The following is a 14,609-nucleotide window of genomic DNA, read 5'->3' as shown; positions in this document are numbered from 1 at the left end:
AACGAGATGGCAAATAGCACAGGTGTAACACATACTGACTAACAAGATGACGTCAATCGGTGCACCCTACGTGCTATAAGTCTAACCTCAAAACATAAATGGAAAAACCAAAGTCTGTAATAGTATATTACTGCCTTAATCTTTGCTGGACTCCAGGAAGAGTAGCTGCTGCCTTGGCATGTTTGCTGGCTAGCTGGGGAGGGAGGAAAAGAAAGAGGTGAAGGGTCACATACTGGTCCAGGGATGAGTGGAGGCTCCATGTTCAGGAATTACACTTTCACTACATGGAGTATTGACTATTCAGTGAGGTGAAACCTTCAGAATGTTGCAGAATGTAGAAAGAAATGTAATAAATAGAGCCGACTCATTTCCGCAGGTTGGCATTATTGGGATGACTCGTATTGGAAGCAGCTCTGCAGGGTAGTCACTAGCTGGGCACAGCCACAGTCATAAAATCTGATTTTACACCTAACCACACTGCTAACCTTATGCCTAACCCTTACCTTTTCATGAATAATTATGATATACAGCCAATTTTGACTTTGCAGCTGGCCCATTTAGTGAAAATCGCTCAGTTCTGCCTCCAAGACAAGATCAAAGAAAATAAAAGTTTATTGGTCACGTACACAGTTTTGCAGATGTTAGCGCCGGCGCAGCAAAATGCTTATGTTTCTAGCTGTATACAGATGTACAGATTCATCCCAATAAAACGTCAACCGGCCTCATTTCCCATTGAGCATGACAATCATTTGTACATTTCTGAATGTTCTTTAATGTTGCACCCTCCTAAACGGGCCCAGGTTTAGTGCCGTTTACTTTAGTTTGTCATACATGGGAAGGGCAGAGTGTGCGTCAGTCTTTAAACAAACTGGTTGTGTCTGGTTTACAGTTTATGGAGACACAAAACCAGTTTGAGAAAATGGAGCCAAAACCTGAGGCTAGCAACAGTTGTTTACAGCTATGACACTTTATACTACTCTGATAGAGGTAACATCTTCTGTTTCATGTCACAGGCATATTTCATCCCTCTAAGTTGTGCCTAGCAAGTGCAGGGGAACAGCTAGAGACTATATCCACATTAAAGAGTCGTTATCGTCCTCAGTTCTTTAAGTTCATGATCTTAAGTAAAAAAAGCATTGTACTTTTATGGTAAAACCCAATTAACTAATTACACTAGCTTGATTAAATGGATCTGGATTTAAATCCCGTGTTTTACTGAATCAGTTACTGGAGATTTGTTTTTCCACTTCTCAGATTTTGTCACAAGTTCCTCAGACGTCATAGCAACCATTTTAAAGACAAAAAACATGAATAAACTGAGGACATAGTTCAAAATGTTTGTTTTAATTCAAACGCATTTCAATTATACAAACTACTAAGAACCAGCTTGACAAATGTGATTGTTTACTATACATAACGTGCTTCAAAAAAAAAATACATCAAAATGCTCCAAAAACGGTTCTGTACAATCTATTTACATTATCAACATGTACATACAAATTCCTTCTTGAGAGGAATCGAAGGCACCAGTCCATGGATTCCAGCATGGGATGCAATAAGCATAAAAAAAAAACAGACATTTTGTCTCACTGCAATGAGCGATAAAATGAAGCCCTGTAGCTCAGTTGGTAGAGCATGGCGCTTGCAACGCCAGGATTGTGTGTTTGATTCCCACGGGGGGCCAGTATGAAAAATGTATGCACTCACTAACTGCAAGTCGCTCTGGATAAGAGCATCTACTAAATGACTAAAATGTAAATGTAATAGAGTAGACTTATTACATAACTGTCATTGATAAAGTGTTAACATGGTATTTTAAAGTATAAAAGCTGACATGGTTGAGTCTAGACTTTAATGGTTAGACTGAAGCATTTGGCAGTAAAGATGATCAAATTACTGAGAACTAGAGAGAGGTCCAAATACTGTGTTAAATGGCTGGTGCAAAAAGACTGACAACCTAAGAATAGCACAATGTGCTGTACAGTATCTACAAACACTATCATAGAATGGGCTCTAGAAATTGGTACTGACTGGGGAATGTTTCAGCAGGTCGCCATTGGTAACCATTCTCACACTCAAAATCAAGTTTCAATCCTTCATTTCAACATTTAAAAGTGTCAATATTTGAGATCCATCATTGTAATGTTGAGCATGCAGGACAAATCATGTTCATTGTCCTCCATCCCCTTATTGTCATCCAAGCTTCTCAGACTAACCCGACCAGCCACAGCAATCCAGAACATTCAGATCAGGTGACCATGTTGTAATTCTGCTTTCAGAGAGTGTACGCAGGTAGACCTACTTTGGCAATTCCATGTATGAGAACTCAAATCAGCTGTACTTCGACTTAAGGTCCTCCCCTGTGTGAATTCCACAGTGATTGTTATTTGATTCTTTGGATCCTTTTTCCATCTAGAAAAACAGGTAAGTGCAGTCCAAGGCACATGTTAGTGTCACAAAGTGGAAGTTGAGAAAGTTGATGATGGCTCTGACTGCTACACTATAGTTCCAGGTTTGGATGAGCCCTCGTGCCAGTAAAGTCTCTGGTCATCTGGATCCAAGCTGCAGTTCGTTTGGCTGTTGATGTATGTTTCTATTTGGCTGTTAATGTATGTTTCTGTTTGGTTCACATCTACATTGGATCTGCAACACATACAGGACGTAAACAGGTTAGGCTAGCAACAAAACATAGCTGGTAACACAATCCAAGCAAAGAGACATCTCCACTAGTGAAAAGTTATGAGTAATTTAACCCTGGGTTGTTACTTAATTGGAATACAGCACTGGAGAAATGAAATTTAACACTCCAACTTCAAGATAATTCTATCTCAGTTTGAAAATGACAAAGGTGTTTGTGTGTTTCACCCAGGATTAAACTATTCGCATACCTTAAAACAAAGCAGATGGACAGATGAACAACAAGCATCAAACACACGCACCATTCAAATATCCAATATGCAGGGTCACTTTCCTTCTTCCACAGATACCACCACTTCCAGAGCAGCTGCCCCACCACCACCACCAGTGGACACCACCATAGAGTAAAGAGTAGTAGGACAACCAAAGCAGTTTGGTGTTTTTTTTTTTTTTAGTGCCACGTACAAAATGAGTCACCACCAACACCATAGAATCTGTGGGGGTAGTTTGTTTCTTCTCTCACCCTTTCTTTAGTGCGGTGCCTTTGATTAGGCTGTTTCATTTCGCTGGTCAGAAGAACTCAGTACCATGACAGGCACCAGCATCAAACCTCTCTAATGACCCTGGAGCCACTGTTGGCCCCGGCACCAGTCTATCACAGCTCCTCCACCCATACCCTGCTGGGGGACATCTGTGCACGAGAGGGTCAAAATGAGTGATAGTGAAAGAGGGAGAGGGGGAGGAGACAGCCGGGGTAACAGACCGTTTAAGTGGTGTATGTATGTCTATGCACACCCTTTAAGAGAAATGTGACCGCTGGATGACAATTTGGTATGGCAGCAGAAAGAGAGGGCAGATATGAACAACACTCGTAAAAGCCATGCAGTTACCTTATCATAGAGAGGGAGACAGCCCAAACAAACAGCTTTGATACTAATTGAAAAAGAGAAGCCCAAAGCACAGACCAGGACATTTTTTAGCTCACTTAAAAAAAAACAAGCAAGCAATGAAGTCACGCTGAGGACAGACTGATAAGCAAACCCACAGACAGGCCTGGTAGCTGGTTACTTACTACTATCGCGGGCTACACTTAGCAAAGGAGTCTTTACCAAGCCTCTGGCTTCTGGAGTTGTGGGGCTGCTGCAGGGGACTGGAGCCCTGGCCCACCTGCCCTGGCCCTGGCCCTGGCCCTGGCCCCGGGCCCAGCCGGAGCCCACAGCGAGGGGGGGAGGAAGGGAAGGAGGAGAGGAGGGAGGAGGTGGAGGAGAAAGCGCTAGCAGGGACAAAGGCACAGCACCTCTGTCTGTCAGGGCTGTACCAAGAGCCCTTAGAGTGCTTGGAGGAGGAGCAAGAGGAGCCGTATCTATGAAGAGAGCAGCCCAGTGGACAGTTAAAGCAGGAGAAGAAGAACCACCATTCCTAAGGCCAGTAAGATGAAGAGCTAACCATTGGCTGCACAGAAGGCCGCTATAATGCAATTCAAGCAGCCACGCTAATTGGCCTGTGAGTGAGTGAGCACCAACTATCAAACTGTTTTCAATACTTCAGGGACATCTCATGGTCAGCAAGGGAATGTTAGACACACAGGTCACAATGGTGTGTGGCCGATAAAACCAAAGCGCAGCTGAATTTTTTCCAGCGAGCATCCATTCTCCACAATGACATAGTAGTGGTCTTTAGCTCCATGGTTAAGTAGGATCAGGGAGGGCCAATTAGATAAGCAGCTGAATTGGGACTAACAGTTGCTTCTCTCACCTGCTGTGGGCGGGGTGGCTGTAGTGAGCGGTGCCGTAGGAGGGGTAAGGCTGCTGCACCGGCAGGGGCATGTCGAACTCTGACATACCTCCTCCCAGGTGATCGCGCCAGCCTCCTGCTGTGGAGGACTGCTGTGACGAGACTGGAACAGAAACAGGAAGAAAGAAAAGTTAGAATAGGACGATTTATATCTCTAAGATATAGAACGCTAATGAGTGACTGAATGTTAGCATTCATTGACATGCTTGAATGCAGAGTTGGCTGATGCGTGTCGTTTTGCATTGCACATTCAAGTGAAACTAAATAATTGCCTTTGACTAACAGACTGGAATTTCATTCTGTTTGCATGTGAGATGAGGGAGTTGACAGGCTGTCTGTACCTGAGGAGTAGGACGTGGTCCTGCTGTAGGGAGCTGGCATGGTCTGGTAACCCAGGCTCTGCTGGGAACCCCTCTGGTTGTAGTCATATGCCTGTGGTTGCTTGTGGCTTGCGTTGCGGTGGTACCAGCCTTTCAGGTGCTCTGCCACCAGCGCCTTCTGGATGTTCTTGGTCACGTGTTCCGTCCGGGGCGGAGCTTGACGGTTCCTGGGTGGCCTCAGGGTGGCGTAGGGGTTCTGGGCCATACTGTCTATCTCGTCGTCACCATAGCGACTGCTGTACGCATCATGTCCGTGGTAGGCCGGCGTGGCGTGGTACGAGGGGTTGACGTTGTAGTGACCCTCTACCTCGCTGTCGTACATGTACACTCGGTTAGAGTAGGGCTCTGGTTCTGTGTAGCTGGGGTAACCCGTCACGTAGTAGGCCGTGGTGGTGGGTCGCGGTGCCCGGGGGGGCTGGTATGTGTTGTAGCAGGCATCAGCCTGTGCCAAGTTGGGCATGCTGCCCGTGTTGGTGTAGATGTTGCCCTTCCTGCCACGCCGGCGGTCCCTGGGGCGGTGGGTATGGTTCCCAGGCGCTGAATACTCCGCGCTGGATTGGCTGGTGTAGGATGAGCCGTCATCCAGGACCTCTGTGCTGTTGCTGCGGCGGAACGGGACGAACGCTGGCGCCGAGGGTGTGGTCTCTTGAGACTGGGACTCCAGACTGCCACTCCGCTGGCGGAAATGCTGGGGGTCGTCATCCGACCTGGGAACGAACAACACCATGATGAACAACATGATCCTCTGTCCTCCTTATATACAGCGCAATATTGATCACTACCTGACATAGGGTTAGAAATCCCATCCAGAAGTTATACAGAGAACAAAAGGTCTAGACAGGATGCTAGTCTAATTGGGGCTCCTGGCTGGTGTTGAGGGAGATGTGTTAGTGAACATCAGAGGCAGCTTTGTATGTGAGGGGTGTATGGAGGGCATGGAGGCCAGGGCCCGTACTCACAAAGCGTTTCAGAGTAGAAAATTGGTCATAAGTGCTGAGAACAGACATTTTACTCCTACTCTTATGGGTAAAAATAAAAGCTATGAATAAAGCCTCTTTAGTAATAAGAGTCCCACCTAGTCGACATATTTAGGAGACCTCATGAGCTGTCCTAACCAGTTAAGAGTTACCAGCAGGTGTCTTGATAATAGAAAAATGCAGCAAATCAGTGGTTCCTGTTTTGATATTTCTATATGATCAACCCAGAAATAATCTACACCTACATGCAACAGTATTTGTTGCGCTTTTGACGATTTCACATGAGGCCTATTTCACATGATATGCCTAAATAAATCATGTTTTTCTTTCGATTATTGAATTACCTACATCATATCATTTCAAGTTATCCCTTTGGAGGGCAGCATCACGTTGTTAAAACAGATGTCTAAATTGGGCATGCCTTTACGTTTGGCAATTGAATGCGTCTAGATACTAGGGCTTATGTTAACTTGATTGTCTTCGATGAAAGTTACAGACCTTTCAAACGTTGTATGCAACATTAAATCGGCAAGTGACTTGATGCCTACCGTGCCAAAACGATTTAGAGTTGTTAGACGGGAGTGACAAGTGTGTTGATAAACATTCAGCTGTTAACAATCAGAATTTGTTAAAAAAAAGCCTTATGCACGCCAACATATTAGGCAATAATAAAAGTAGGCAAAGTGATCGTGTCAGGCTAAAATTACATCAAACATTTTACCATTGCAACATTTGATGTACAGTCACATTCACCGTGGTTGTCTAAAGGGTGCTATTTAGTTCACAGCAGACTATGCCTCATCGCAATTGGTTATTCCACATCATTTGCAACATGTCAATGAGCGTCATCACCATCTTTACTTTGCGGTACCTCAAACTGTCATGATTATCAGCTGAAAAACATTTACAATTTGATTTTACATCTGGCTCAGAGTGTGTCTGAGCAGTCTCTTAACATCATCCTACTCTGAGCTGGGAGTTTTTTTTGTCTTAAAACAGGTTTGAATAGGAGTCCTAGGACTTTTTCTGAGATGCTTTGTGGATACGGTCCTGGCCTACCTGAACTGGGTGCTGCTGTAGGCGTTGCGATTGAGGAGGGGGGTGGGAGGCATGCTGTGTGCAGAGGCAGGCTTGTAAGGGCTGCTGTGGCTCGATAAGGCATCTCTGTGATTGTAGTGGAAAGGTTCCTGGACTTCGCCATAATTTAATCTGAAACACAAATAAGAACCATGCTTTTCACAGACTTGACTTCCTCAGGGTGGAGCTTGAATCATGATTACATGGCCTCTCCCTCTCCTCGCCACTCTAAACATAATCGTAAAAGCCTTGGTTTCTTGCACGTTAATATCCGAAGCCTCCTCCCTAAGTTTGAGTTATTCACTGCGTTAGCACACTCAGCCAACCCTGATGTTCTAGCAGTGTCTGAATCCTGGCTTAGGAAGGCCACCAAAAATGCAGAAATGTCCACCCCCAACTACAACATTTTCCGTCTCGATAGAACTGCCAAAGGGGTTGGGGTTGCAATCTACTGTAGAGATAGCCTGCAGAGCTCTATCGTACTATCCAGGTCTGTGCCCAAACAGTTTGAGCTTCTACTTCTAAAAATCCACCTTTCCAGAAATAAGTCTCTCACTGTTGCCGCTTGCTACAGACCCCCCTCAGCCCCGAGCTGTGCCCTGGACACCATATGTGAACTGATTGCCCCCCATCTATCCTCAGAGCTCGTACTGATTGGTGACCTAAACTGGGATATGCTTAACACCCCGGCCAACCTACAATCTAAACTAGATGCCCTCAATCTCACACAAATTATCAACGAACCTACCAGGTACAACCCTAAATCTGTAAACATGGGCACCCTCATAGATATCATCCTGACAAATTTACCCTCTAAATACACCTCCGCTGTATTCAACCAGGATCTCAGCGATCACTGCCTTATTGCCTGCGTCCGTAATGGGTCCGCGATCAAACGACCACCCCTCATCACTGTCAAACGCTCCCTAAAACACTTTAGCGAGCAGGCCTTTCTAATTGACCTGGCCCGGGTATCCTGGATGGATATTGACTTCATTCCGTCAGTAGAGGATGCCTGGTTATTCTTTAAAAGTGCTTTCCTCTCAATCTTAAATAAGCATGCCCCATTCCCATTCAAAAAATTCAGAACTAAGAACAGATATAGCCCCTGGTTTTCCTCAGACTTGACTGCCCTTGACCAGCACAAAAACATCCTGTGGCGTACTGCATTAGCATCGAACAGCCCCCGCGATATGCAACTTTTTAGGGAAGTCAGGAACCAATATACACAATCAGTTAGGAAAGCAAAGGCTAGCTTTTTCAAACAGAAATTTGCATCCTGTAGCACTAACTCCAAAAGGTTTTGGGACACTGTAAAGTCCATGGAAAATAAGAGCACCTCCTCCCAACTGCCCACTGCACTGAGGCTAGGAAACACTGTCACCACCGATAAATCGAGAATTTCAACAAGCATTTTGCTACGGCTAGCCATGCTTTCCACCTGGCTACCACTACCCCGGCCACCAGCTCTGTACCCTCCGCTGCAAATTGCCTCTGGCCGTCTCTATGGGCGTGCCACAGGGTTCAATTCTCGGGCCGACTCTATTCTCTGTGTATATCAATTATGTCGCTCTTGCTGCTGGTGACGCTCGGATCCACCTCTATGCGGACGACACCATTTTGTATACATCTGGCCCTTCATTGGACACTGTTAACAAACCTCCAAACGAGCTTCAACGCCATACAACACTCTTTCCGTAGCCTCCAACTGCTCTTAAACACTAGTAAAACTAAATGCATGCTCTTCAACCGAACGCTGCTTGCACCCGCCCACCCGACTAGAATCACTACTCTCGGCGGGTCTGACCTAGAGTATGTGGACAACTACAAATACCTAGGTGTCTGGTTAGACTGTAAACTCTCCTTCCAGACTCACATTAAGCATCTCCAATCAAAAGTTAGATCTAGAATCGGCTTCCTATTTCGCAACAAAGCCTCCTTCACTCATGCTGCCAAACATGCCCTCGTAAAACTGACTATCCTACCGATCCTTGACTTCGGCGATGTCATTTACAAAATAGCCTCCAACACCCTACTCAGCAAATTGGATATAGTCTATCACAGTGCCATCCGTTTTGTCACCAAAGCCCCATATACTACCCACCATTGTGACCTGTACGCTCTTGTTGGCTGGCCCTCACTACATATTCGTCGCCAAACCCACTGGCTCCAGGTCATCTATAAATCACTGCTAGGCAAATCCCTGTCTTATCTTAGCTCACTGGTCACCATAGCAACACCCACCCGTAGTCTGCGCTCCAGCAGGTATATCTCACTGGTCATCCCCAAAGCCAACACCTCCTTTGGCCGCCATTCCTTCCAGTTCTCTGCTGCCAATGACTGGAACGAACTGCAAAAATCTCTGAAGCTGGAGACACTTATCTCCCTCACTAACTTTAAGCATCAGTTGTCAGAGCAACTTACCGATCACTGCACCTGTACACAGCCTTTCTGAAATTAGCCCACCCAACTACCTCATCCCCATATTGTTATTTATTTAGCTAATTTGCACCCCAGTATCTCTATTTGCACATCATCTTTTGCACATCTATCATTCCAGTGTTATACGAAATTGTAACTATTTTGCACTATGGCCTACTTACTGCCTTACCTCCATAACTTACTACATTCGCACACACTGTTTATATATTTTCTGTTGTATTTTTGACTTTGTTTTGTTTACCCCATATGTAACTCTGTGTTGTTGTTTTTAATCGCACTGCTTTGCTTTATCTTGGCCAGGTCACAGTTGTAAATGAGAACTTGTTCTCAACTGGCTTACCTGGTTAAATAAAGGTGAAATAAAACAATTTAATAAAAAATAAACGCTGTATCCTCGCGTGCTGCAATTTCAGAATTTTCACCTGGATGACTGCCATTTCATAGCTCATTGATCTTTCTCTTCATGGAACAGTAAACAAATAACATTACCAAACAGTAGCAGTAGGAAACCTAAATGAATCACTGACTCCTGCTCTCCTCTGTCCCAGCAGCATATCATCCAAGTCATTTGGTAAATGTTCACGCAGTGAGCGAATACGTTCAAATCTAGAGTTTCTAGGACAGCTTTCCGGTCCCAGACTATTTTCCCCTCCTTGGGATTGTGGTTTGTTCCTTAGCAGGCAGAGACATGCTTTCTGCTGTCAATTTTTTTAACATGGAGCGTGTTTGGTCAGATAAGAGGAGATTGTGGGGGCAGCAGGAGAGAAGGAGGAGGCTGGTAGGAATGCAGGCAGCTCTCCCTGGTTCTCCTCTACAGGTCTATACTGGCTGCTGCTCCCTGGGCCCCAAGAATAACAGTCTGAAACAGACTGGATAACAAAACAACCCAGAGCCAGGAGAGCTGGAGCCTGAAGAGCTGTAGCCAGTGGCCAGCCCCTTGCCAGAGCACCTACCTGCTGTTGGGGCTGAGGTCCTGAGGTTGGTCGTGGGCTGAGGTCAGTTGGTCAGGCTGGTAGTGGAGGCTCAGGGTTTCTGAGTGGTGGGGCTGGGGAGAGTACTGCACCGAATGGGACCGCTGCCTCTGGCCTCCCAGATCCTCGTCTGAAACACACAGCGGAACAGAAGGAACTGTCATCGTCACAGCCTGCTAAAAGCTATGGGGATGCTACAGATGTGTACAGAGAGGTTTAGCTAATGTATGTATGATATAACGTCCGCAGCACTCACCATCGTCCAGAGTAAGACTGTTGGACAGTGAGCTGAGTTCAGCAAGGTTCATATCATCTGAGAAAAGGGGAGAAACGGAGGTTAACACATGCTCGCGTTGTTGGGCTTTTCATTAGAAGCCACATGTCCTGAAGTCTTCTTTCTTTCAGACTAGTACAGACAAGGTGCTGCAGGCAGGAATTCTAATATTCCTCTGTAAGCTACATTCACTATAAACCATGTTATCACTGTGACTGTATGCAATGTCTGGCTGTTGGTATGGCATGGTATAGGCTACCTGCTATGATTATTGATGCTCTCTGGGTGGGCTTCTTGCCCGTCCTGATCCTGTATTCGTTGATCTCCTCCTCAATCTCCTGCAGCTTCCTCATGGTATCCAGGCAGTTCCTCCTCCTCTTCTTCTTCACAGTCTTACAGAGCTCAGCCTCGTTGGCCAGTTTCTTGGCTGCCTCCACGATCTTCTGCTGCAGGGCAAACCTGCTCTCCAGGTTTCTGAGATGGGGATCCTGCAGGACAACACACAGTATAAACAGATGAGATTAGTAATTTACACACAGGCATGCAGATCAGTGCAAAGAGGATTTTCACAGGATAAAATAAGCATATTCATCACTAGAAATTCCTTATCCTGGCCGAATATAGAGAATGTACTCTATATATATTATTAAAATGTTGCATTACAATGTAAATTAAGTATTTAGATTTATTAGCCAAAAGAACACATATTTATGACAGCCAGTGCTCCCATCCTGTGACTGCCATACTAACCGCATCATAGGGGAAGAGGTCGTCCAGTTTGAAGGCTGTTCCCATGCGCCGACGCACCGCGGGGGGCTTTTCACCCGAGGCCAGAGGGTACTCTTTAGGCAGCCTGCCTGTCAGCTCCTGGAAAAACAAAAAGAGAACAATCAGCTGTGATAAAATCTACTTGAAATGATTTAATTCAATACCTTGAGACTGATGAAGATGCTTACAGCTTCTCGCAGGCAGATCTTCTTGAGCTCCTCCAGTTTCGGAGTCAAAGTGTCCTGCAGGTCCTTCTCTTTCTTCTTCAGGTCAGCAATCTTCTCCTTCTTCAGCTCCTCGCTCACCTCAGAGTCTCCTGACCCTGCATCAGGCAGACATTCTATTAAGACCATTATGACCACTTTAATCTCATCTAATCACCATTTGTCTTAATGGAGTCTATAGGACAGATATGTCCGTCAAGCATTGTCCGTTGTTAGCTCATTGTCAACCTGCTGAGATGAGGGATCCGTTGCTGGCCATGATGAGATGGTCTTTACTCTCCATGGTAAACAGCTTACTGATCCTGGGCACGCCGATCTCTGTCAGGTCCATGGCGATGTCACTCAAATTTCTGTCCGTGGTAACTTTGGACTGGAGAGAGGAAGAAGAAAGTTAAGAGACGGAGAAGGTAACAGTCACACATCAGTATTTCTTCTTAAATGACTGCGCCGCGAGATAACAGCCTTATTTGCATGCTTCAGTTCAGGCTGGGAGAGGAGCCCTCTCTCTCTCTCAGCACTATTCCTGGATGAGCACCATCTCCTTCTGAAAGGCTAAAAAACCCATCTGACTGCAGCCACACACACACTCATTCACCACCCTCGGAGCAACTATCCTCGCTCACACTCAGCTTGTGTAATGACAGTAATGCAAAGTAACCCACTAAAATATGCACCATCCAAACAAACGTGTCAAAAAATGGCCTTCCGTTGATTAATCAAATAGAGCAGCCGACATTAAATCAATAATCACCACAGCTATGCTTAGGCTATTCTAAGAATACTATAATATGCATAAGTTAAATGGGGCAGAGACATTAGGGCTGTCCCCAACAAAAAATAATCTTGGTCGACCAAGAGTCGTCGGTTCTTTCGACCAATCGATTGGTCGAAACGCTAAAATGTGTATTGTTCCATATATACACACATTCTATGTGTTTTAATCAAATCAACTACAATTGAAGTCGGAAGTTTACATACACCTTAGCCAAATACATTTAAACTCAGTTTTTCACAATTCCTGACATTTAATCCTAGTACAAATTCCCTGTCTTAGGTCAGTTAGGATCACCACTTTATTTTAAGAATGTGAAATGTCAGACAGTAGAGTAGAGAGAATGATTTCTTTCAGCTTTTATTTATTTCATCACATTCCCAGTGGGTCAGAAGTTTACATACACTCAATTAGTATTTGGTAGCATTGCCTTTAAATTGTTTAACTTGGGTCAAACGTTTTGGGTAGCCTTCCACAAGCTTCCCACAATAAGTTGGGTGAATTTTGGCCCATTCCTCCTGACAGAGCTGGTGTAAGTGAGTCAGGTTTGTAGGCCTCCTTGCTCGCACACGCTTTTTCAGTTCAGCCCACACATTTTCTATAGGATTGAGGTCAGGGCTTTGTGATGGCCACTCCAATACCTTGACTTTGTTGTCCTTAAGCCATTTTGCCACAACTTTGGAAGTATGCTTGGGGTCATTGTCCATTTGGAAGACCCATTTGCGACCAAGCTTTAACTTCCTGACTGATGTCTTGAGATGTTGCTTCAATATATCCACATAATTTTCCTTCCTCATGATGCCATCTATTTTGTGAAGTGCACCAGTCCCTTCTGCATCAAAGCACCCCCACAGCATGATGCTGCCACCCCCGTGCTTCACGGTTGGGATGGTGTTCTTCGGGTTGCAAGCCTACCCCTTTGTCCTCCAAACATAACGATGGTCATTATGGCCAAACAGTTATATTTTTGTTTCATCAGTCCAGAGGACATTTCTCCAAAAAGTACGATCTTTGTCCCCATGTGCAGTTGCAAACCGTAGTCTGGCTTTTTTGTGGCGGTTTTGGAGCAGTGGCTTCTTCCTTGCTGAGCGGCCTTTCAGGTTATGTCGATATAGGACTCGTTTATATAGATACTTTTGTACCTGTTTCCTCCAGCATCTTCACAAGGTCCTTTGCTGTTGTTCTGGGATTGATTTACACTTTTCGCACCAAAGTACGTTCATCTCTAGGAGACAGAACGCGTTTCCTTCCTGAGCGGTATGACGGCTGCGTGGTCCCATGGTGTTTATACTTGCGTACTATTGTTTGTACAGATGAACGTGGTACCTTCAGGCGTTTGGAAATTGCTCCCAAGGATGGACCAGACTTGTGGAGGTCTACAATTCTTTTTCTGAGGTCTTGGCTGATTTTTGATTTTCCCATGATGTCAAGCAAAGAGGCACTGAGTTTGAAGGTAGGCCTTGAAATACATCCACAGGTACACCTCCAATTGACTCAAATGATGTCAATTAGCCTATCAGAAGCTTCTAAAGCCATGACATCATTTTCTGGAATTTTCTGGAATCTGTCTGTAAACAATTGTTGGAAAAATTACTTGTGTCATGCACAAAGTAGATGTCCTAACTGTCTTGCCAAAACTATAGTTTGTTAACAAGAAATTTGTGGAGTGGTTGAAAAACGAGTTTTAATGACTCCAACCTATGTGTATGTAAACTTCCGACTTCAACTGTATATGCACTGAACTTGTCTGATGCTTTAAGCGAACTGTTTGATTAAATAATTAAGACACAAATTACTAGAGGGAGTCCGGCGGGGGAATGTTCACTCGTTGCCCAGGAGGTAAAGGGGAAGTCAGATGTGGGGAATACATTTGACTAGTTTTTTGGACAATTTGAAAAAGTGTAAACAACACTAAATAAGTTATAAATAATACCAGAGGGTGGTCTAACGAAAAAATTTGTAAAGCCTTTATTACAGCATAGCAAAGATTTTAAAAAGCTGAATTTGTGAAATTGTTTATCCGACATGTTCTGGTTGCGTGAGGCTTGGTGCTCACAGAATCAGTAGGCTATTAAACAAACATTCAAAACAGGCAACAGAAGCAGGATCCGTCTTATTTCTGTAGATATATATGGATGATTTATAAAGCCAGGCACATTTAACAGTTAGGCTATTGATTATAGACCTAATTACGTTGGGGTTTCCTCTCCTCACTATTCTTAGACAATTAAGGCAAGGGCTGTTTTCTCATCTTCTTACTCTGCTGCTGCCTCCGCCACATTGTTCTCAACAC

General features: G+C 44.7%; 1 protein-coding gene across 1 annotated transcript in view; it reads right to left on the bottom strand.

Annotated features, from left to right (window-relative positions):
• Positions 1–1,323: 1,323 nt before the first annotated feature.
• The window catches only part of LOC311138346 (FERM domain-containing protein 4B-like), a gene marked incomplete at its 5' end in the record, with an annotated part of 39,000 nt that continues 25,714 nt past the window's right edge, over positions 1,324–14,609 (bottom strand). The window contains 11 exons of the mRNA XM_084173015.1: positions 1,324–2,643; positions 3,161–3,328; positions 4,393–4,534; positions 4,773–5,518; positions 6,848–6,997; positions 10,261–10,408; positions 10,535–10,591; positions 10,812–11,040; positions 11,303–11,419; positions 11,509–11,642; positions 11,773–11,914. Of these exons, the coding sequence (XP_084029141.1) occupies positions 3,208–3,328; positions 4,393–4,534; positions 4,773–5,518; positions 6,848–6,997; positions 10,261–10,408; positions 10,535–10,591; positions 10,812–11,040; positions 11,303–11,419; positions 11,509–11,642; positions 11,773–11,914 (1,986 nt within the window). The 3' untranslated portion in view covers positions 1,324–2,643; positions 3,161–3,207. The remainder of the gene's footprint in view (positions 2,644–3,160; positions 3,329–4,392; positions 4,535–4,772; positions 5,519–6,847; positions 6,998–10,260; positions 10,409–10,534; positions 10,592–10,811; positions 11,041–11,302; positions 11,420–11,508; positions 11,643–11,772; positions 11,915–14,609) is intronic.

Source organism: Coregonus lavaretus, assembly GCF_964263955.1.
Source record: "Coregonus lavaretus genome assembly, chromosome: 12".
NCBI lineage: Eukaryota > Metazoa > Chordata > Actinopteri > Salmoniformes > Salmonidae > Coregonus > Coregonus lavaretus.
This window is presented reverse-complemented; position numbering and strand designations above follow the sequence as displayed.